The sequence below is a fragment of the Lipophrys pholis genome (assembly GCF_963383615.2).
Source record: "Lipophrys pholis genome assembly, chromosome: 22".
NCBI classification, from domain to species: domain Eukaryota; kingdom Metazoa; phylum Chordata; class Actinopteri; order Blenniiformes; family Blenniidae; genus Lipophrys; species Lipophrys pholis.
In genome coordinates this window covers 19,852,910-19,875,751 of record NC_137644.1, presented here as the reverse complement: position 1 = coordinate 19,875,751, position 22,842 = coordinate 19,852,910, and the positions used below count along the sequence as shown (strand labels likewise).

The window sequence follows — 22,842 nt, the reverse complement described above, 5'->3', positions numbered from 1 at the left end:
CCCGGCGCTGCCTTCCACTCTTAGTGAAACTGTGGTCTCCATCGGTCATCCATCGCTCCCACGCCGCTCGCAGCCTTACTTTGAACGGCCGGTTCACACCGATGTCCAGCGGAAATGTTCAATTTTCATTTCTTCTGCTAGCGTTACTGCTTTTAGTCGAATGGTGACCGTCGAAACGCTTCTCCCACTCGTTCTTTGTGCGATGATCCACTGCTCGAGTCTTTCCTCCAACTCGGGCCACCTCGCCTTATGTCCGCGGAAACTCAGCTGCGTCTTCTTCACCTGTCGGAGCTCGTTTTCCAGCTTCCTCCACTTGCGAACCATCGATTCATTAATCTTAAATTCTCTCGCGGCTGCTCGATTTCCATGTTCCTCCACGTAGCTGATGGCCTTCAGTTTAAAGTTAAACTGCTTCATTAGCGTGTCTCTTCGCCATTTTCAGGGTTGTTAAAACAACGATGTTCTGCATAACGCACATACCCGTTCATTTATATACAATCCACGCCCACACTTCCCCCTTTAACGTTCTCATGGTGTTCTCTACTACGTCCGCTTTACAACAACAACACACACATAGGGCGCACTGCACCATAGGGCGCGCCGCACATTTTGAAGAAAATCTAAGACTTTTATGTGCGCCTTATAGTCGTGAAAATACGGTATGAAGTAAAAACTGAATCATTTAAAGAAGCCATGATACAAAAAGTGAGTTTTAAACAAATGTTGATTTTATTAGGTCATTTTTCAAACTGAATGTAATGAAGACAAACTATGATACAAATGATCAGCACTTTCTTTAAAAAAGTGTAACATGTATGCCAGTTGTAGCGTTATATAAAAGAATTTCCCTCTGGGATCAATAAAGTTTTTTAATTTTATACATAAAGACAAAGCCAAGCTTCTAACTTGCCTACATCTACTAATGCGTCCGTTACTTTTTGGTTTCGATCACCCGTGAAAGAACCAAAATGTTCTCCAGATGCCCACCGTCAACAAGAATGTTGAGTTTTGCTCTCAATACGCGAGTTTGCAGCTCCAGTCCAGTCAGAATATATTCATTGGACGTTTTAATGACTGTGAGTGGAGCTGGTGGTAAAACAGAAGAGGGGACGTGTCCACCAGACGGGGGAGATCCTTCGCGCCATGCCTGCGGCTCTGCGGGGCTCAGGAAACACGACGCTGCACAATATGTGCTCGTAATTTTTGATGTGTTGCTCGATGCAGATGAACCAGTTCAAGACATCCACTTCTTTAAAATCTTGAATACTCGCAGGCCACTGATGCCAGCCTCACATTGGTAGTGCAGTCACGGGTGGTATTGATTTGCTCACTTCACTTTCGGCGAGTAAACAAACAAGTTTATTTTCCAGAATGGATCCTCTCCATGCTGAGTGTGGAAGAGAAAGTCTCTGTTGTTGTTAGATCCTTTTGAATTGTTCAAATTGTGATTTAATTCTGCAATCTTGGGACGTATTTTACTCTCAGGCCCCGTGTGGACGACAATGTTTTCAAGTGAAAATTGCATTTTGGACGTTTACCCGATGACGGTGCTCAGAGCCACTGGAAACTTGTTGAAAACACTCCGTCTCCGTGGAAACGGAGGGGAAAACAGAACTTTCCTAAAACGCTGCTGCTGCACACCGCAGTCGTAGTAAAAAGTTGTTCTGCTCATGGGCGAGTCGATGGACGATAAGAACAATCTATTTCCTCCAGATTGGCACGACTCCCAGTCCGTATTCTCCTGGGACTTGGTGGTTTTATTGTTGAGTCAGACATGATTTTAAAATTGTGTAAACGTGAAACTTGGCCGAAATGAAAACACAAAAAACGTGATCATCATCCAGTCGGGTTGTTCAATCTGGACTGTCTTTCACTTGTATCGTAGTTCCTTATTGTAGAATTTATTTCTTTTTATCTGTGAATCTGTGAATGTGTGTCCAGGAGTGGCTTCAAAAAACCTACCAAATTGTTTCATCAAACTTTCGGTCTCTTGAAATGGCTGAGCTTTTGGGCCGTTTGTCCCGTTACCAGGTCTGATAATCGTCCTTCACATTCATCACTTTTATTACTCAGTGACTCTTCTGATTCACCTTGCTCAGCACTGCTGGGTTTGTACCAAGGCTGTGAAGCATGCAGTAATTGTCTTCTCTGTGTGTGTGTGTGTGTGTGTGTGTGTGTGTGTGTGTGTGTGTGTGTGTGTGTGTGTGTGTGTGTGTGTGTGTGTGTGTGTGTGTGTGTGTGTGTGTGTGTGTGTGTGTGTGTGTGTGTGTGTGTGTGTGTGTGTGTGTGTGTGTGTGTGTGTGTGTGTGTGTGTGTGTGTGTGTGTGTGTGTGTGTGTGTGTGTGTGTGTGTGTGTGTGTGTGTGTGTGTGTGTGTGTGTGTGTGTGTGTGTGTGTGTGTGTGTGTGTGTGTGTGTGTGTGTGTGTGTGTTGCCCACTCAAACTTGGCCATTGACTAATAATTTTCTAAAGCTGAGTGTGTGCAGCTGCTTTGGTGGTGATAAAAAGCCTCGGCGTAGAACGGCGTGTTGTGGAGCTCGGGGCCGACCTCTCGGCTGTCCTGTTGGACCCGGTCAGCCACGGTGAATGAGAGCCGTCCATTACACTCGCCATGTTGTCGCGTTGACCGCTGGGCTGCTTCCTGGGGTAATTGACTGTCCTGACAGCAGTTATTGATGAAGGGGAGAGCGAAGCACTTGTTAGTTTTCCCTCTGCCTCGGTTCAGATTAGCCTTTTAGTCACAGCCTCTAACAATCATCAGACTGCCTGCTGAGCTAATTCACTCCAAAAGATGACCGCTGAGGGAAAACACACCACATACAGAGGTGAACTCCGTCTATGGCTTCTTCTTTTCTTTTTCCCCCACACACACAGAGGAGAGCCACTTACCTTTGGAAGGTTTGAGTCGGATTTCTGGAACAAGCACACACACGCAGGCGGGTAAAAGGATTAAAGAAACGCATTACGATGACATCATGGATGTGAAAGGAATCAATTAGGACATATTTCTGATTTTAAAGTGCTTCTTTGTTTTGGTGTCTCCCTACAACTTTCCAATTTCAGTTTCCTCCCGCTGCTCATTGGGTTGTTTTTCAGCTTCAAACGTCCCGTTTTACACTTACACAGCAACGCTCTGAAAACAGTGTAGTTGGCATGTCCGGCCACTACTGGGTGGTGTTGGTTGTTTTTGTAATGAAACCACACACACGCAGAGAACAATACACTATAAACATTAGCATCGAGTGGACACGGTCATTTGTAAGGACAGAAGACAAAGTTGGAATGCTGTTACAACTCTAAGCTTTAAAACCACAAAGTCCCAGGAAAATACAGCCTGGAGGTCATGTGTAGAAGAAGGATTTACTACTGCCACGGAGTGCATTCGCAGGAGCAGCATTTCAGAAAAGTTTAGTCTCCTCCCATTTCCTTGGAGACTGATTCAGAGATTTTTCTAAAAGTTGCATTTTCAGTGTCTACGAGCAGCGTTGTGTTAACAGGATTAAACTACAGCAATGACTGGGGATCAGTTATTTTGTTAATCTTTGTTGATTAAGATCGAGCTGACTAGATTACAGGATTAAGACTAATATTGATGATATAGAATTTTTAATCCCAGAGGAAAATACATTTGTTCAGGGCATCGGTTCTCTAAATGCCCACATTGATTTGTGATGGATGGTTGGGAGATGTTGCTCCACAGTTGAATGTTTGCTGGTTCAGCCTGGGATGCGTGTCGACCAGGTGAGTTCATACAGAGACTTTCTCTCTGCTTCTGGACAGGAAATGACCGAGGATAGTTTCTATGGCCGCTTGATGTTGAAAGACTTTTCCTATTTTCTTTTAAAGAAAAAAAGTGTGACGGAAATCAATAAAGTCACATCTCACTGCCCTGATTCGATAGAAATATGCATGTGCACAAGTTGTTTTTGAGTTTCTTACAATTCTAATAAGATGATTGCTATGTATGAGCCCGGAGCAAATAAGGGGGATAAAGTGTCATGATGTGATCAAAACTTTGGTTAGTCTGTTTTGTAAAACTTGCTGTGGGAAAATATGAAGTGTGTATTTGGATACTGTGCTCGGTAAGCAGGAGGAGGATCGACCCTCCTCCCCTCTTCTGCTGAAATGTCCTTATTCCTCTCACAGTGATGGAGCAGGGATTAAAGCAACTTGATGAGCAGAACTGAGAAAACACATAAAATAAATGCATTTAAAAATGCATGAAGCGAAGCTGGCAACTCGACGTGAGATCTCAGGCAGATTTCTGGAAACGGCTCCCTGTAGTAGACTCGCGCTGATGCGGATGCGTCTGCATTCAGCTCATATCTCCGTTTTTTGGTTTGGCTGTATCGTCAAACCTCAGAGAAATGCTTTCCTCTGGCTTTAAATGCAGCAGTAATGTAGTGGGACACCTCGCCTGAAATTGTGCTATTATGGCTTCGCAGGCTCAGTCATGGCTAATTATTTGACAATTGCTCTGGAAGTCTCCCACCCGGCTTTGGTTCGGCCCGTTTGTCTCCGAGGCCTGCGACAAGCGTTGATTCATTCAGCTCATAAAGCCACGTCTGTCAGGCGGGGCGTCGCACGGCGGCGCTCTGCACCTCGCTGCAGGTGCCGGAGGACGAGCTCAGACACGAGCTGCTGCTGCTACAATGGCAACTCGGCTGAATTACATTTCCCTGCACAAACCTTTTCAGCATGGAAATCAAATTCACTCAGCAGGACTGCGCTCGGTGTTATGATTGGTTTCCAGAGGCGGCGGTCTACAAAGACCCTGCACCAAATTGAAATACCCAGCGTACGCGGGAATGACACCAATGCACACAAAGTAATGGATGGCAGAAAATCAAGCCACGCTGCTGAGAGGCCTCTCGCCTCTTTGTCAGAGTATAATTACTTTGTCAACAAAGAGAATCATGTATATTTTAGAGTATTCAAGACATGACTTCTCCATACAGTTAGAATTTCATATTAGTCTTTTAATTATAAAAAAAAAAAAAAAGCCCATCACTAAAGCGAACTGAATCGAACACAAACACAATTAAAAGTTGTGGAACATTAATTTCCTTCAGTCAGACACGACACGGCTCATCACGCTAATTTGAACTAAAGATAGCTTCCACTGAGCGGCTTAGTGCCCCATTTGGTTCGCTTAAAAGTCCGTTAAAGGCAGAATAAATCTGAGGCTAAAGTGAGTGAAGGTGTGCAGGGGGAGCTTAAAGACTCTCCTCTGGTTCTGCTCATCTTTACACGCTGCAATCATTACATCAAGACGCTCTGCGTCTGATTCTGGCTCCCGATAACCTGCGGAGGTCAAATGTCATATATTTACATGAAGCATAAACAAGTGCCGAGGTTAATGTACATATTCAAATGATTATGGGAAACTTTCATAGCGTTCCGGGAGTCGTCGATCTGCACTGATCTGCACTCATCGCTGAAAACGGAACTTCTTAAATGTTCCGTCTCTGTGAAAATGGGAGAAAAGACTGCTTTTTGAAATAGTAGATGGACAATAACACCACTTGTAGCCTCCAGACTGTCATGGCTCCCAGGCCACGTTCTGCTTTTAGTTTTCATTTGAAACGTGGTCATGTGAACGAGGGATTGGTCAGAAAGAGCCTACTGTGCTGTGTGAGTTTGTTTGTGTGGTAAAACCTCGGGGGTTGTCTCTGGTTTGTGTTTTCATGTTGATTTTTAGGAAAGTGCTTAAGATGTATTTGCTGAACATGCATTTTAAAAACTGTTTTGCTGAATGGGCAGCGCCTTTCTTTCATAAGAGTTTAGTAGACGTACAATTTTACTCTGCCATACTTTAATAAAGGAAACCGCTTGCACTATCACACCGTCAGGATTTGGACACAGATGTAGAAATGTGTACATTAAAGATAAATATATATATCTGACTATATTTTTGAGCTCCAGCTTCGTGTGGCCAAATGTTTTGTGGCTCAGGATGAACATCTTCCATGTTAGAGCGTTTCATTCTCTTCAGCAGCAACTGTGCTTCCCTGCAGTTTAATATTTAAATGTGCTTGTGGATCGCTCCATTGCACCGTCTATAGTCCACTTTTTCCCCCCTGACGCGGCGTACCTACTACCCTGTGTTTGATTTTGTAGATGGAAGTACCGTCAAAGCACACTGGGTTAGAGACGAGCACGTCATCTCCCAATTTCCCAAAGTGCCGTTTAGAAGCTGATTTACACCGTGCAGGAAAATCCACTTTGTGTAACATGTGTTATGATTAAACACTATACATTCTCAGTGATCGGCAGAGCAACAATAAATATCAGGTGGAGTAATTGCAGCTAAATATATTTTTTACAAGTGTTTTTGAAGAATTGAAGAAAACTGGTGCGGAAGGTTCCTGCTTTTAATGTGCAGCGTTCCTTTGTGGTTTGTGTTGAATCATGCATGCTCTTTATGTCGTACGTATTGCCCACGTGAAACAAAGTAAATATGGCATGAAAAATTGATGAACTATAAAACGGGCGTACTCTAAACGGATAGGGTCGAGGTCTCGTCTGATAGTAGAAACTAACTTGCTCCGTTCCTCTGGGATCTCAAAGCAGCTGCTGAATCCAACGGGAAATTGTGCCACTTGATTTGTGTCTAGCTCCCGAATATCTTAACACATCTGTGTGACAAGATGTTCTCTACTTTAGAACGTCTGAATTTGTTCCCTTTTTTCCCCCCTTGTCTTCTCAGACTATCTTCGCCAAAGCTATGGACTGTCTACGGACTTCGTTGCGCCGTGCGACTACAACAAACTGGTGCTGTCTCTCCTCTCGGGCCTCCCAAATGAAGTGGACTTCGCCGTCAACGTTTGCACTCTGCTTTCCAACGAGAGCAAGCACGCCATGCAGCTGGACAAGGACCCCAAACTGGTCACGTTGCTGCTGGCGCACGCTGGCGTCTTCGACGACTGTACGTCATCACTCTCTCTTTCTCAGCGTGGTTGAAACGAGATGGTCAGACATTGAAGTTGTGTAAAGATCGATTATATTCAGGTTCCATTGATTTCTTGTTCTAGGTCAGCGGTCTGCGACCTTAACACCAAAAGAGACGTTTTTGTCCCTTTATGTGGAGCCGCAAAATCACATTTATCATTAAAATTTGGTGAAAAAAACGTAATAAGTTTCATGTATAGTTTTGGTTTACCTGCAAAAATTTGCATTCATGAAGCTTCAATTACAAAGGGAAACATTTCACAACATTTTCAGGTTATTTTTACCAGATTTTGGCCATTTTACCCTTTTTTAAATGGCTTTTTTTAAACAACTTTGACATTTGAGCTGTTTTTACTAGTTTGGCTCTATAATAAGCAGTTATTACTAGGGTTATATACTAACCCTAACCCTTAAGCACGTATTCCCCTTATTTTAAAGGTTTTTTTCTTTTGGTTGTCATTTTCTTGGTTTGTTTAAAACCACCATAAATTTGGAAAAATGCATAAATAAATTAGCCATTTTTTCTCATTTTAGTCGTTTCTTAAAGCTCTTTTTAGCCCGTTAATTGTCCTTTTGGAAATGACTGGTGTGTAAATGAATTTAAAATGAGATCACATGTATAACTATGTATCTCTGCTTTGGTTTGCTCAGAAAAATCTCTATTAAGGCATAAATTAAAAACCTGTCCGCTGTGTGACGTCACTCGTCACTGGACTCTATGAAACCTCCAGATGACGGATTATTCTTTTTCTGTATTCACTGCACGCCTCTGGCTTCCACTTTTTCTGTTTTGGATCAAAGGTTGACTCTTTAGCACCTCCTAAATATAATTTGTCGCGGGGAATAAAAGCCAAAGGTCAAAGAAGAATGTATTTGTGATGTTCCGTCTGTGTTGTTTCAGCACTAGGCAGCTTCTCCGCGGTGTTCGGGATGGACTGGAAGGAGAAAACCTCTCGGGACTTTGTCAGGGTAACGCATTCAATCAACATCTTCGAGTCGTGATGTGGAAATTACAATCGGGATGAAATCATCTCCCTACCTGAGTCCATATCACAGTGTCACTACATACATAATATTTGCAGTCGTCATAGTTTTCCCCTTCAATATAAAAAGCCACATGGTTGTCTTAACACGATGTCGTCACTCTGGGCTGTTTATCTAGTAGATTGCTCACCATCCAGCTGTACGGAGCCTCACCTCGGCTCCAGGCTTCATGAGACCCTTCTAGAGTAAAATGAGTCCTAATTTCAAGCTGCACTGTAGATTTCAGGTTTGACAACTTAACAGTTTATTCTGGTGGAGGGCTGACCGCCATTAAAGTCAAGCCAGAACCTTGCTGGTCGCCCCCTGGTGGCTGGTTATGGAATGGCACATAAACCCCACAACCTTTCACGTTGTTTGATGAGCAGACTCAACATCCATCCTCTTTTATACCGACGGTGTCGATCAAAGGCCGGTAAAACCCTGGACTGCTCGCAATCACATCACATTAACATTCACATGTAGTTTTGGGAGCAAATGGAAATTTTTTTGACAATTTAACATGTTAAAATACACACTATATGTATGAAGGGGTTAAAAACATTATGTTTTTAGGTAGATTGCATCACACTATTTATCTCATCCGGTTTTTATTTGGCTGTTTCAAACATGTAAAAGAAACGGAGTACAGCTTTAGCTCTGGTTGGGAACCATATTACTGACTAAAGATGGTAGCTGGTACTTGTACCTCGGATGTTTGAATACAGATGCATTATTCATTTTGAAATGGAGTATCTGTTTCCAATGAGTGAATGGAAAAATCCACCGAATCGGTGGCGTTGCAGTGATTTTGAAGCTTCCTGGTTATATTTTTAAACCTTCAGTCTTATTCATAGCCTGACCTCACGCTCACCTCATTTTATTTCTATTGTCTACAGTCATAATGTGGTAACCGGAGATTAATGAAGCCTGTTGTGTGCCGTCTGCCACTCTGTTGACATGACTGAATGGATGCACTGCAGCAGGAAGTTGGTTTTTGACAAACTGCTTCTGTTTTACTGCAGTTCTGGAAGGAGGTGGTGGAGGACGCTGAAGTCAGGGAGCTCATCTGGGACAAGAACAGCCCACCACAAGGTAACCAAGCTCAGTGCTAATAATAATAATAATAATAATACTTCTTTTCTCCCGTTTGAGCAGCCCAAAGCATTATGCCACCAGTTCCTCCAACAGAGTCTTGCCACCCCCCGGCACTGATCCCTCTCGTTGCAGATGGTACGTCGTGTGCGACGCGCTGGCAGAGCATCTTCCACCCGCCGCGGAACTCGGGCATCAGCGACATGGAGGCCCAGCGGGTGCTGCAGGTCGCCGTCATCCTGAGAAACCTCTCCTTCGAGGAGGCCAACGTCAAGCTGCTAGCGGCAAACCGAACGTGCCTGCGCTTCCTTTTGCTCTGTGCCCACTGTAACCTCATCTCACTCCGACAGCTCGGACTCGACACGCTGGGCAACGTGGCTGCCGAGGTACGACCGGCGGTGGAGCGGTTTCACTTCCAAAACGCAGATATGATGTTGTTTTATATCAGCTGAGTCTATCGGGCGCCGTCTTCACTGCTTAATGCTGCAAAAAACGTTTTTACTCTAAAGCAGCCTGAACTGAAGTACAACAGTCAGTTCAGTTAATATTAAAGTGAAGTCACTGAACTGCATCGTCTCATTCGCTGAGTTTACAGTTATTGACTAAGGCCTTGATTACACAACGACATTTTCATGTACAAAGGGAAACTTTCGTTGCATTTTGAGCGTCCGTTTAAACGACAACAGTGCTCGCAGTCACTGAAAACACAACTGATTTGACTCCTTGGAAACGGAACTTTTCTGATCGCTGCAGTAAATAGTTGTTCTGCACATGTTCAGTCGCTGGGCAATAGCAAAGTTTGCCTCCGGAATGTCTTGATTCTCAGTCCGGTACTCCCGGCACTTGGTTGTTTCATGACTTTGTTTTCTGCATTTCTGCTGTTTCCGTGTAAAAGGACGTCGTTTTCAAACGCTGTTGTCCAAACGCGGAAACTTTCTGAAAGGAAAACATGAAAATGATGCATTTTCACTTGAAATGTCGTGTAAACGCTCATCTGATCGTCCCTGTCGTCCTGTCAGGCCGTGCAATCTGGACTGTACTTTGTGTAGAATTAATATTTTATTCTTCCACCTGTGAATGTGTGATGATCTGCGTGTCCAATCGTCTTTCTGAAGTAGTAACTCCAGCATGTTCACTCTGACATCGCTGCGGTCGGTGACATTCAGACAAAGCAGTTTTAAGACCGAAAAATCTAATTTGCTGCAACAAGCTAAATGTGAAGCTAGTGTCAAATTACAAGCAGTCCAGGCTGTCTGTCTTCAGAAGCAGTTTGAGGAAGTAGCTGGGGAAACTGCTGAGGTTTATCTCGGATCAGACGGACTTGTGAGCGATGCTGTCCTGTGGGGTCAGTCTATTTGCTGCTGTAGGTACAGATGGCGTTCCCTGTCACTTCCCAACCGTCTGCTTTATAGAATAACATTCACACACACATTTGGGATGAATTCTCTTATTCCCTCGCCGACACAGACTTGGAATGAAACGTAGAGTGGATCCACAGCGGACTCACTGCAGGACCTCGCTTCAGTTTTAACGTGACTTTTCTTGATATCAGACGCGTGTTGATGAGCTCGTCGTATCTGCGCTCTATTTTAGGACGCCGGGCGGTAGAGTCCAGATATCATCAGCTAAGCCTTTGATGTCATTAATTGAATGGTGGTATGCAGATAACGCACCGCAACGCCTTTTTTAATCTATTATGTGAATGCTGGAGCACATTTTGCCGTCGTATACGTCATGACCATGAACATATATCGGTCATGTAATGATGCAGATACGGGCGACCTTTGACCCACAATCACAGTAATGAGTAGGATCTCTGTAACGTCTTGATGAATGTTGTTGGTTGTATAAATCTCGTTCCTTCTTGCAGCTCCAGCTGGATCCTGTTGACTTTCGGACGACACATCTGATCTTTCACACCATTACCAAATGCTTGATGTCCAGGGACCGGTTCCTTAAGATGAGAGGTGAGACCCATGGATGTTCCTGTTGTTGACAGTGTAAGTGACGAGTCTCTGGGATGAAATGACCCTTGTATTGCATCTCCTTCTAGCCATGGAGATCCTGGGTAACCTCAGCAAAGTGGAGGACAATGGCATGCTAATCTGTGAGTACGTGGACCAGGATTCGTACCGGGAGGTCATGATGCTCCTCACCCTGCCGGACCTCATGTTACTCATGGCCTCCCTGGAGGTCCTTTACCTGCTGGCTCAGCTCGGGGAGATTCCCTGTGGCAAAATAGCCTCTGTGGACCGCAGCATAGGTATGGTTTTGCGCTGGTGAACTGCGGATTAACTGTGACGCAGAATGCTCACACTTTATATTTCCACTCTTTCCTGCAGATCTCCTGGTGCGGTTAGTATCTGTTGACCTTCACACGTTCGGACCCGACGCCCTCACCGCCGTGCGGTTGATCGAGCATCAGGCCAGCGCCGATCAGGCAGCGGAGGTCCGACCGCAGCTGGTGGAGCAGGTACCTGCAGCCATACAGGGAACGCCGGCGCCGGGTGAGTCTCGCTGCAGCTGACATGTCCACTACTTTATACTCTTAATTCAAGGGGAAATGAACATTTTTGATGATAAAGTGATTGTCTAAAATATTAGTTAGTTGAATAAAGCATCTTTTTTTAAGTATCCATGAATATGCAGGTAGTTTAAATAGGTAAAAAGAGTCAATTTATTTGACAAATAGCTGCTCAGCTTGTGAATAAAACATAAAACTCATGCCTCCCAAGACACCAATCCAGCCGACCGAGCAAATTGTGATGATTTCAAAGAAAATGTATATTTTTAAACACATTTTCTAAGTTCTGGGACATTTTAGTTTATTTTGCAGCAAAAGATTTCATTAAAATTGGCTTCGTGGTGAGATTGTGGACATTTTCCATAGTAATTATTAGATTTTTAGACATTTCCATCATGTGTACTCTGCACCACAACAAAGAATAACTTTAAAAATAAATTAAATTTAAAGGTTATCATGACTCTATTTTACCAGTCCGGTCCACTCCAGATGAAACAAGATGTTTGACTTCTATTGGAAGAAACGTGGGTTCAGTGTCTTGTCCGAGCGCACTTGAGCACAGGGGGAGGTGGAAACGGGGATTGAACCACCAACCTTGGGATTGATGAAGAACCTGCTCAGCTACTTTATACACTGAAGATGTAACAGCTTAGCGTTTGGTTGTTATTCACTGCTACATGCAGGTTCTTCAGAGTATCGTAGATTGAAACTGGAAAATGTAGAATTCAGAAACGGTTGGTTTAAGTTATACGCCTTGATTAAATGGCAATAATCGACTGGAGGTATTTCCATTTTCATTTCAGGATAGTTTCACTTTCAGAAGGAAATTCTTTGGAAAGCCAGACATGCTGCAGTTTGCATGTTAGGCCTCTAGGAGGTGCTGTGTTTTCACGTGGATCTTTGCTGCTGCATGTGTGTGTTTACAACCACATGCTTGCATGAGAAGAACATCACGAAGTAAATATTCAGGCAATTTTAAAAGGTGTCTTCATCATGTAGGTTAACTCGGTATCATCTGTGAAAATGGTGATCATGGAGGTGATGTGATGTTTGTACACTTTGTCGGAGGAAACTGTTCAATTCAAAAGAGTGAGCTGCATCTCCATTCCTGTTGTCGATCTCCTCGCACAGAAAAACAGTTTCCTCTTTAAAACATTGTCATGTAAGAGTGTTTCTCTGGGCTGACCTCGCTCAGCAGAGCCAGCCTGCCAGGCTGGAGCGCTCGTATGCAAACAACATTAAGAACACCGGTAATGCAAATTGTCACAAGACAGTCGGTGACTCTGCGTTGGCAGTGAAAGTTGTTTGTATGTATGCGAGAGCGACGTGAGCTTTTAACGACTTCAAACCAACAAGAAACCAAACAGATTTGACCACAAACATTAAATATCAGCTGCTGTCGGCATCGTTTATTTGTTTATTTGTTCCTATGCACAGAGAGAGAGAGATGTGAACAGCGCCGCTCAAAGCTGCAGCAGTTCTTCAGACTTGCTCACAACAAACAACCTCCATGAATAGATTCTTTTCATGTCTCTAACCTGCTAATTCTACTGAAACCTTATTTATGACTGCGACACTTTGATTTATTTAGATTTGTAGAATCGTGTAAAATAAGTGAAAATGTGTTTTTGTCGAAACTGAAAAAGTTCCTGCATTTTGTCTCTGATTGGACAGTTGTATCATTAGTATTAGTATATTGGTGAATAGTATAGTGGATTGTTTTTTTTGTTTGTTTTGTTTTTCAAGAATTTTGATTTTCTCTTATATATTTCTCGTTACCATGATATTGTTACAGCAGAGGAATAAAAGATTAGTGACAAGACAATTGCATATTAAAGAAATTTGACATAACTGACTAGTTTACCTTTATCTGCCTCTGATGAAACGGTTGTTTTAAATAATTCATGATATTAATGATTTCAAGTTGAAATGAAAGATAAACGCACGTCACTGTTACTTCTGGAAAATGGAGGGAATCATTCTGGGTAATTCTGTGTATTTATGACTTTCCTGTTCCTGAGTGTAAATTAGCTGGTGACCCCTCTGTGCACTGAACCCTTCTGACATTAGTTCAGGCAAACTTTTTGGATTGCTGACACCTAGTGGCCGGACTCGGTAGCACCGCAAAGCTGAAACCCATTTCGAGGATAGAGGAGATTCATCATGTGCTTTTCTCTCTCTGTGTTTGCACAGTAACGAGGGTCCCGGTTCAGTCGGCTCCGCCTCCTCCTGGTATCGTGGAACTGGACGGGGAGAAATTCACACTGCAGTGGTAAGAGGGATGACTTTATCATAACGTACCATGAGAAACAAACTGATATTCCTCCATCTTTTCTCCTCGCGTCACAACAACCGCCTCCCTCTCTTCTGTGTCGTCCAACAGGTTAAATGCACACTTCGAGACGAACCCCGAGGGCACAGTGTCTCGTTCAGAAATGTACTCAGAGTACCTGGCCACATGCAGCAAGATGGGACGGAGCAACATCTTGAATTCTACCGGCTTCCTCAAATGTCTGCGGTCAGTCAATACTTATGTCTTCAGGCACAACAGAGACCATCAGTACCTTCACATGAAGAACCACCACTGCTGCTGTTTCTTCAATAACGATCCTGCAGAACAATTCTAGACAGTTTCTACCTGGATACACTAGAAAACATGAAAGACTGAATTGATATATTATACCTGAGGCGTTTATACCAGGGAAAATCTGTGTCCCTCAATAGAGACCCTCTGCTCTCTACAAGCATGTGTTGACATGTAAACCTGGATTTGTAAACACTCCTGCTCAGTAGTTTCCTCTCAGTGCTAATCTTCTTTCCCTCCTCCGCCGCCACAGAACCGTGTTCCCCAACCACACGATGCGACGACACGATGAGCAGAAGGCCAGCAGCCAGGTTCACATCCTCCTGGTGGGCCTGAGGCGGCGGTCCATCCCCCTTCCCATCCAGTTGTACTACCAGCAGCCTCAGCAGAACCCGGCAGCAGCCACCCCGCCTCCAGCAGCTCGGCACGACGCACCTGGAGACCCTCAGGCTCCTCCAACAGGTACGTGGCTTTTCTTTCCTCCTCTTTGCATTTCTGCTGCGAGAATTTCCACATAGAAGCTGATCTTAATATCAGAATGTCGTTTAAGACGAAGACCTGAGTGTCGTCATCTTAAATGCTTTAGAAGAATCCTGCGTTTTCACCTGAATTGTTGTCGTGTGAACGGAGCCTCAATTCAAAGCATAAAAACTTTCTTGGTAGATCCATTCTTTCCAAGCTGCACCTTGTTTCTAAGCTGCTCCGGGTTTGTGTGTCACCCTCTCACCAGGCCTGCCACCCGGGCATCCTGTTCTCGGACCCCAGTACGTCCGGCCTGCAGGCGCCGGTGGCTCCTCCCCCTCCACCACTGCACAGGAACCTCCTCATGCCAGCCACCAGACTGTTCCCCGTCATCCGGTGCCTCCACAGGCGTCTCCACAGTTATCACCAAATCCTCTGGCAGCAGCGCAGCAGCAGCAGATCCGAACTGGTCCGATAGTCCAGATTCCAACATCTGCCGCGGCCACGCAGAACCACAGCCCTCAGAACCCGGCGGCGGCGCAGCAGCAGCACTCCCCAATGCTCCCCATGGGGACGCCTGTCACGCTATTTCAGCAGGTACCGCAGGGCCACATCCTCACCGCCAGGGTACAAGGGGTGTGCCCTCCAATCACCCAGCACCCGCCCCTGCCTCAAACCCCGCCCCTGTCTGGAGCCACCCAGGCAGAGTCTGCGCCATCCTCCTCCGCTCAGGCGCCCAACCCCCAAGCGTCGTCGCGTGTCACATTTCAGAATATCGCTCCCAAACCAGCGCCAAGCCAGTCAGGCGGCCCAGCAGCCACAATAGCGCCGACCAACCAGCAGGCTCAGCAGCAGGCGCAGAGTGTGGTCATCGTCAGTCCCAGCCCCCAGCAGAACCCCGCCTACTCCCCCGCCATACACCAGATCGTTCTTGCCAACCCTTCCGCCATGCCGGGTGCCCAGACTATCCAGATAGCGGGGCAGCCTGGAGCTGCTTCCAGTCCCTGCCCGCCTCCTTCCTCTCACTCCAGCACGCAGGTCCAGCCCAACCAGACTGTCAGCCATGCTCTGTCCATCAAACGCCACCAACAGCCGCCGCTGCAGCTCCTGTCCCAGCCTCCCCCCGCTCAGCCTACCTCCACCGAGTCCAGCTTGATCAAACAGCTACTGCTTCCAAAGCGAGGGCCTTCAACGCCGGGAGGAAAGCTCATCCTTCCGGCTCCCCAGGTGCCCCCCCCAAACAACACGATACCCCAGAGTCCACAGGTCATCTACCAGACGGGCTACACCAACCAGAACCCTTCCCCTCAGCCTCCACAGCTCAACGTCCAGCTGGTGCCAGGCCAGCTCCCGGCTGCAGCCGCCCCGGCGCTGCAGACGGTTCAGCTCCTGCCGGGCCAGCTCATCTCCACCAGTAGCCCGGGAGGCGCCACCATCATCCAGAGCCCCGTAGCGTCGGGACAGGTCACCTTCACCGTGGTCCCCAACACTGGCTTCACCTCCTCCACGGCTGCTGTGGCTGCGGTCAGTCAGGGAGCCGTGTCTCCTCCGTTCTCTACCGGGACAGTACCCCACCACGCCCCGGCAGCCCCCCCTCCCCCACCACCTCCACCTCCACCACTGCCAGCCCCCCTCCGAGGAGACAAGATCATTTGTCAAAAGGAGGAGGAGGCCAAGGACGCCACGGGGCTGCATATCCACGAGAGGAAGATCGAGGTGATGGAGAACTCTTCCTTGGCAGATGGAGATTCCTCCAACGGCAAAACCAGTAACGGCGATGTGGCGGCGGGGGCCAAGCTGCTAAACGGTCGGAAGTGCATGGAGTCTAATCTACCTCCATACCACTCAGGGAACAGCCAGGGAGCACTCAATGGCCCAGCTAGTGAGAGTCACCCTGCTAATGGGAAGCAGGCCCTCTCTCCAGGCGCCAACGCCCCGGCGGAGGTGAACCCCGACCCCAAAAAGACTCTGGTCAACGGGGTGTGTGACTTTGACCGGGTCGACAGCGGTGGAAACTTTAACAAAAACATTCCAAATCACATTGCTTCCAAACAGTTCTTGGGGAACGGGGAGGTGGGTCCTTCTGAGAGGAGCCGCAGCTTCGACCCCCCCCTCCCGAGCCCCCCTCCTCCCCAGCAGGACACTGCCAAAGCCCAGCAGGCCGAGCGCCTGGCCAATGGACCCCAGGCAGCAGGCAACCGACCTCCCTCGGAACTAACTAACGGACCTTTAGGGCCGGGCCACGCCACGCCTGTGCTGAGACAGCAACTGCTCCCCAACTCCCCCTGCCCCCCCACCGTTACTGTTACCTCCCAGAGTCCCGCCGCCTCTCCGGCCAACGGGGTCGCCTCCGAGGGGCGGGGCCTGAAGAGGCCGGCCGAGAGCGAAGAGCGCGGCTCGTCTGCGGCGCCCTCGGGGATCCCCAACAAGGTGGGCGTGCGGATCATCACCATCAGCGACCCCAACAACGCCGGCAGCAGCGCCACCATGGTGGCGGTGCCGGCAGGAACAGACCCAAGCACAGTAGCCAAAGTAGCAATAGAGAACGCCGCTCAGCAGAGGAACTGCTCGCCCACACAGGCAGCTGCAACTACGGTGAGTCACTGAGCGCCTTCCGACGCTCCGGCCACTCGTAGTGCGACTTGTCGGGTCTGCCAGGGAATATCTTACAAGCATTTACAGAACCAGTGTGAGACGTTTTGTGTTTCTTCTGTTGGTCAAAGTCTTCTACGATCGAAAAGCAAACTAAAAAAAGTAAAACTGCATTTTGTGGTTGAGATCCTCAAATTGACACGAGATGCAAAGTATTTTGTTCATGAACTGAAAAAGCTTTTGGTGCGTCCGACTGAAGCTCAGTTTCAGTGCTTTACGTTAACGTCTGTGTTCATTCTGCCGGAGCAATGAGAGGCGAATCCTCATGTTCATCATCGCGTCATTGTACTGTGTCGTTACATACATCACGGTTTCCACTGCGGGTATTTAATGCTTTGTATGTATGTATTTGACCAACTTTTCACAAAAACTACTCACCTGAATTGCATGAACTCTTCAGGGGTGATTTATCATCATCCGAGGACCAATCCGTTAGATTTTGGGACGTTAACGACTGTTTCTGAATAAATCCCAAAAAACTGATACGAAGTGGATGAGAGGCTTCTGATGGAGGAGGTCAATGGAGATCAGCGTCTGTTGCCATGGAGACGCTCCCTGCTTAGTCTTTCACAGTGATGTAGCTACCTGAAAGGCTCGTTAGCATCGATATGAGCTAATGGCTATCATGCAGGTAACTCGGTTCCGCCAAATGTGGTGTTAGTGAAAGTCTGCGCTCTACCGAGTGCAGCTCTAGTTTATTTAAATAAGCAATGTGGTTGGTGATTTTCATGAATGCAAGTTAAAACCAGTTAACGAAAGGGTTGGGGTTATGTTAACCCTAACCCAAACCCCAGGGTTGAGAACGAGGGGAGGAAACCAGACGGATCTCACCTGAGCGAGTTTAGATTAGAATGTTCTTGTGAAACAGGAAAGAATCGGTGTGTGGAAGGAGAAACGGTTGAATTGTGAAATGAAGCAACATCTCAAACCTAAACCTGAATGTGTGGGATGAAGTTTGGAGGTTAAGAAGGTGGAGCCAGTCCAGACCATCTGGCTCTCGCCGATACCTGCCTCCGACAGCCAATCGGCTGAGAGAACAGCTCCTGCCAGCAGTCAGGCCTGAGTTACATCTCAGCCAACAACTTCATCACTTCTCTGACTGTCAATGTACCGCCGTCACTCGCCGCCGCCTGACATCGCTCTGCGTCTCCTCCACAGCCCACTGTTACCCCGTCCCCGCCGCCCGCCCCCCAGCTGGCGGGCAGCCGCAGCCGCAGCCCCCACCCCCCAGCACAGCAAACCTCCACCGCGGCGCCGGAGCAGAGCAGGAAAGCAGGGCAGAACTTCAAGTGTCTGTGGCAGTCGTGTAAACGGTAAGGAACGCCACGTCCGCCACCACCGCATCGTCTTTCTGTGTCAACGCCAAGCTCACATGGAGTCCCCCCCCCCCCCCCCCCCCCTCCCTCCCCCAGATGGTTCGAGACGCCGACTCAGGTGTTCTACCACGCAGCGACGCAGCACGGTGGGAAGGAGGTGTACGGAGGCCAGTGTCAGTGGGAGGGGTGTGAACCTTTCCCCCGACAGAGACTGTCCTTCATCACACACCTACAGGTAACCCCCCCCTCCCCCTCCCCCTCCCCCTCCATCACCTTTCTGGTATTAATGTTTTAAACATCGTCCATCGTTGTGATCAGTCTGAATAGTTTGGTCTCTTTGTGTTCTCAGGATAAGCACTGTTCTCGAGAGGCTTTGCTGGCTGGACTCAAACTGGAGGAGCAGCAGGCGCAGAGTCCCAATCACACTTCTTCCCAGTACGTACCGCCATACTGCCGTACCGCCATACTGCCGTACCGCCATACTGCCGTACCGCCATACTGCCGTACCGCCATACTGCTGCACCACTCAGCTGAGGCCTCGTCCACACGACGATGTTCACAAGTTAAAATTCAAGCTTTTGTTACCGTTTACATCACGACTCTGGTCAGAATCACTTTTTGAAAATGTTCCAGATCGTGGACTCCTCCACCATCTCCACACCACCATTATTGACGATATAAATAATTTTTTGTTGTTGACTTTATCCAATAGTCAATTTCTTTGAGAGTGAATTTAATGTTATCTGAGCCACAATCGTCCAAATTTCAAGAAATATTAAGGCTTGAAATATTCATGTATTTGGATCTGTAATGGATCAAGGAAATATTAGTTTCATATTCTGACTTTTATTTTGTAATGTACCTTTAGTTCTTCGTTCGCTGGACAATAACTTTGTTTGCCTCCAGGTTTTAGGCAGAAATCTGTCCGGGGGGGTTTGTCAATACTTATATCAGAATCAGCATTTCCAAAGAATATTAGATTTTATTCTTCAATGAAAAGCATGAATGTTGTGCAGTTAATCAAACGTGTCACATTATGGAAATGAAAAGTTCGATTGATCATAGATCAATAGATATTCTATAATAATATAATTCCTCAGTATTCCTCCCGTGTCAGTATGACTCACAGAATTATGAACCAATCAGAAGCCGCCTTTCCAAAGGTCTAGACCGCATGGTATGAATTGACCAATCACGTTGCTCGTTACTGGACGTAATACAAACTGGAGGTCAGTCATGAGTTGTTTACTTGAGACAATAATTTACTATATTTTGGAGAAAAAAACATGAATTTAGGCAAAATTTGAGGATGACAAGCAGAGATGGACATTTTATGTTTTAGAGGCTTTAAGAAACACGTCCGCTGGTTTTTCGACCGTCTTTTCTGAACATTGACCTGGTCCTGGTCCTGGTCCTGGTCCTGGTCCAGGTCCTGGTCCTGGTTCTCCTGGACTTGTTGCTCTGCAGCCGTGTAAAGTTTTCTTAAAAACACAAACCGATGCTTTTACACTTTATTTTCAGTTTCCACACCGATATTAACTAACTGTCTGTCTGTCTGTCTGTCTGTCTGTCTGTCTGTCTGTCTGTCTGTCTGTCTGTCTGTCTGTCTGTCTGTCTGTCTGTCTGTCTGTCTGTCTGTCTGTCTGTCTGTCTGTCTGTCTGTCTGTCTGTCTGTCTGTAGGACTCCGCCGGCGGCAGGCAGCACTCCGGCACCACGAGCACCGAAAGCAATCGTCAATCATCCAAGCGCAGCTCTCATGGCTCTTCGCAGAGGCTCTCGAAACCTGGTCTTCAGGGACTTCACTGTGAGCACACACACACACACAGTTCTTCAGCTGGTACTTCAGCCTGGTGTGTCTCTGTGATTGACGAAGGTTTTTGTTTTCCAGGACGAGAAAGAAGGACCAGTGACCAAACACATACGACTAACTGCTGCCTTAACGTTAAAGAACGTCGCCAAGCACTCGGACTGCGGTCGCATGTAAGTATCCACGCCGAGCTCCCGGCGAAGGTGTTTAGTCTGCTGATAGTATTTTATGCAGTATTACCGTTCAGACATTCCCAGTAAATGGACAATAAGACGTTAATAAATGTTGACTGTGGAGAAATGTCCGAGGCTTTCAGAAACGTGTCGTCACGATGAACACATCGATATAGAATATTTGAAAAAGTCTCGGCTGCAGTGGATCCGAGCGCCAAAAGAGAAGAGAGTTTTGTGATTACACCCATTTTTGTTGTCATGGAAACGGGACGTTGACTCTCTTCTCCCCCCGTCAGGTTGGTAAAGCGGCATGAGACGCACCTGTCGGTGCTGGCGCTCAGTAACATGGAGGTCTCCACCACGCTCGCCAAATGCCTTTACGAACTGACACGCTCGCTCCAGGCTTAACGCCAAAAGGACAACCTGGAGAAGCCGCGCCCCCGTCCCTCTTCGTGGGCGGAGCCAGCCGCCGGCGAGCCGTAGCGGGTTCGGCGGCGGGGAGCAGAGGAACGGGACGCCCATCCCCCGCCGGCCTCCTTGCCAACCTGCGTTCAAACCCCTGACGCTCCTCCACCAACACTCGAGGAAGATGGAGAGAAAAAAACAAACAAACTGCCATGGGGTCTTCCACCAGCTGCCCACCAGGGGGAGCACTCAGACTGCTTCCCTGAGGGACTCCACAACGAGACCCCGAACACGAGCACATTTCCTTTGTTTTGTTTTTTGTAGTCTTCTATTGTTTCCCTGGAGTCCCGTGAACAGACGTGTGCGTTGGTGAGCGTGGCGCTGGACTGAAGAGTCTGGGTGGGCGGGGCCAGCGATGGCGTCCCACCGGGTCAGAGGAGGAAACTCAGTCGGCAACTGGCAGAGACTTTTTGTTTTTTTTGTGTTTTTTTCTTTAGAAACTTGGTAGCTTGGTTTTCTTACTTGAGTCAATATATTTTCACTTATTTATTATTGAAATGAATACCATTACAATTAATAAAAAAGAATCCTGTAAATACTTTGTGAATATATATATAAAGAAGATCCTCTTTCATGCCGATGCAGCCACTGGAGAACTTGCTCTGTGGAGTAATAGAAGCATTACTTTGGCAGGATTGAATAAAGTAGTCTTGTTTTTTTCTTTGTGTTTTTGTTTTTTTTGCTTTTCTATGATCCCTGGTCACTTGTATCTAATGTGATTCTATACTCAGCAGTGGATGAATGTACTTAAAAACCTGTAAATAATTCTGCAAAGGTACTGATGCTGTAAAGCTTAGGGAGGGGGAAACAGTTTTTTGTGGAACTGTGACATTTTTTGTATTATAATACCTTGTAGAACTCATTTTGCTGGCTGAAAGAGTATGGAATAATATATCTCATGTCATTTTGTAGAAGAAGAAAAAAAAATATTGAAGGTATTCTCTTCCCCTTCCTCTCTTCCCGCGCACATCCTCCCCCTCCAACACACACAAACACACACACACACACACACACAAACACACACACAAGTAACATATATCCACTGTAAGCGTTCTGTCATTGTACGGCCGCGGTGCGCGTACCGAGATTTTTTTGTATTTGTAAATTGGTTTAAATACATGGAGTTTTTATACAGGTTTTCTCCTGTGTTCTTTGCTTTACGTGCAGGTATGATATTTTCTTCACTACTTTTTTCTATCTTAATATAGTGTGGAGTTTTATTGTACTATTTTTTCATTCTTAATACCATGCCACATTCCGGCTCACGTCCTCAGACTGTCCTCCACTGTGTGTTGTGTAACATTTCTGACTGCCTGTCGTATTCGCATCCGACCCATCCTCATTTCTGCGGTGTCAGTAGGATGTGTGACTATACATAGACCTAACAGTCTGTTAGAGATTGGCTTTATTTACTTTGGTGACTGTTTATAGTTTTTAAATAAAACACTGAACATTTTGCTTTGGTTTTATACTCGTTTCTTGTTTTGGTTTTTTTTCATTCGTTCTTTTCACTTTCAGGGGAACTAAATCTCACCATGTTGCACAAGAGGTAGAAAAATACAGTACTATAATATTTAAATATAAAGTATTTCTCTAGTATGCTGTGGTTGATGCGTTTTGGATTTGCATTATGGTGCCTGACTGGATCGAACTGGACTAAAACAAGTTTCATACTTTGTTCCAGAATAAACCTCACATCAGGTAGAACGTGCAAACTGCTCACGGGAACAAAAACAACCTGGATTTAATCCATGTACAGCTGTTCTGCCCTCTTGTGGCCACATGTGGTAACT

At 46.4% G+C, this 22,842-nt stretch overlaps 1 protein-coding gene across 1 annotated transcript in view; it reads left to right on the top strand.

Moving 5' to 3' along the window:
• arid2 (AT-rich interactive domain 2) overlaps positions 1-22,505 on the top strand; it is a 42,202-nt gene extending 19,697 nt beyond the window's left edge. Inside the window, exons 5-21 of the mRNA XM_080492045.1 lie at positions 6,709-6,927; positions 7,852-7,919; positions 8,996-9,065; positions 9,201-9,451; positions 10,936-11,032; positions 11,119-11,328; positions 11,408-11,572; positions 13,783-13,861; positions 13,973-14,107; positions 14,427-14,635; positions 14,904-17,230; positions 18,446-18,600; positions 18,700-18,838; positions 18,953-19,038; positions 20,285-20,408; positions 20,493-20,584; positions 20,881-22,505. Of these exons, the coding sequence (XP_080348171.1) occupies positions 6,709-6,927; positions 7,852-7,919; positions 8,996-9,065; positions 9,201-9,451; positions 10,936-11,032; positions 11,119-11,328; positions 11,408-11,572; positions 13,783-13,861; positions 13,973-14,107; positions 14,427-14,635; positions 14,904-17,230; positions 18,446-18,600; positions 18,700-18,838; positions 18,953-19,038; positions 20,285-20,408; positions 20,493-20,584; positions 20,881-20,992 (4,538 nt within the window). The 3' untranslated portion in view covers positions 20,993-22,505. The remainder of the gene's footprint in view (positions 1-6,708; positions 6,928-7,851; positions 7,920-8,995; positions 9,066-9,200; positions 9,452-10,935; positions 11,033-11,118; positions 11,329-11,407; positions 11,573-13,782; positions 13,862-13,972; positions 14,108-14,426; positions 14,636-14,903; positions 17,231-18,445; positions 18,601-18,699; positions 18,839-18,952; positions 19,039-20,284; positions 20,409-20,492; positions 20,585-20,880) is intronic.
• The last annotated feature ends 337 nt before the right edge of the window (positions 22,506-22,842 follow it).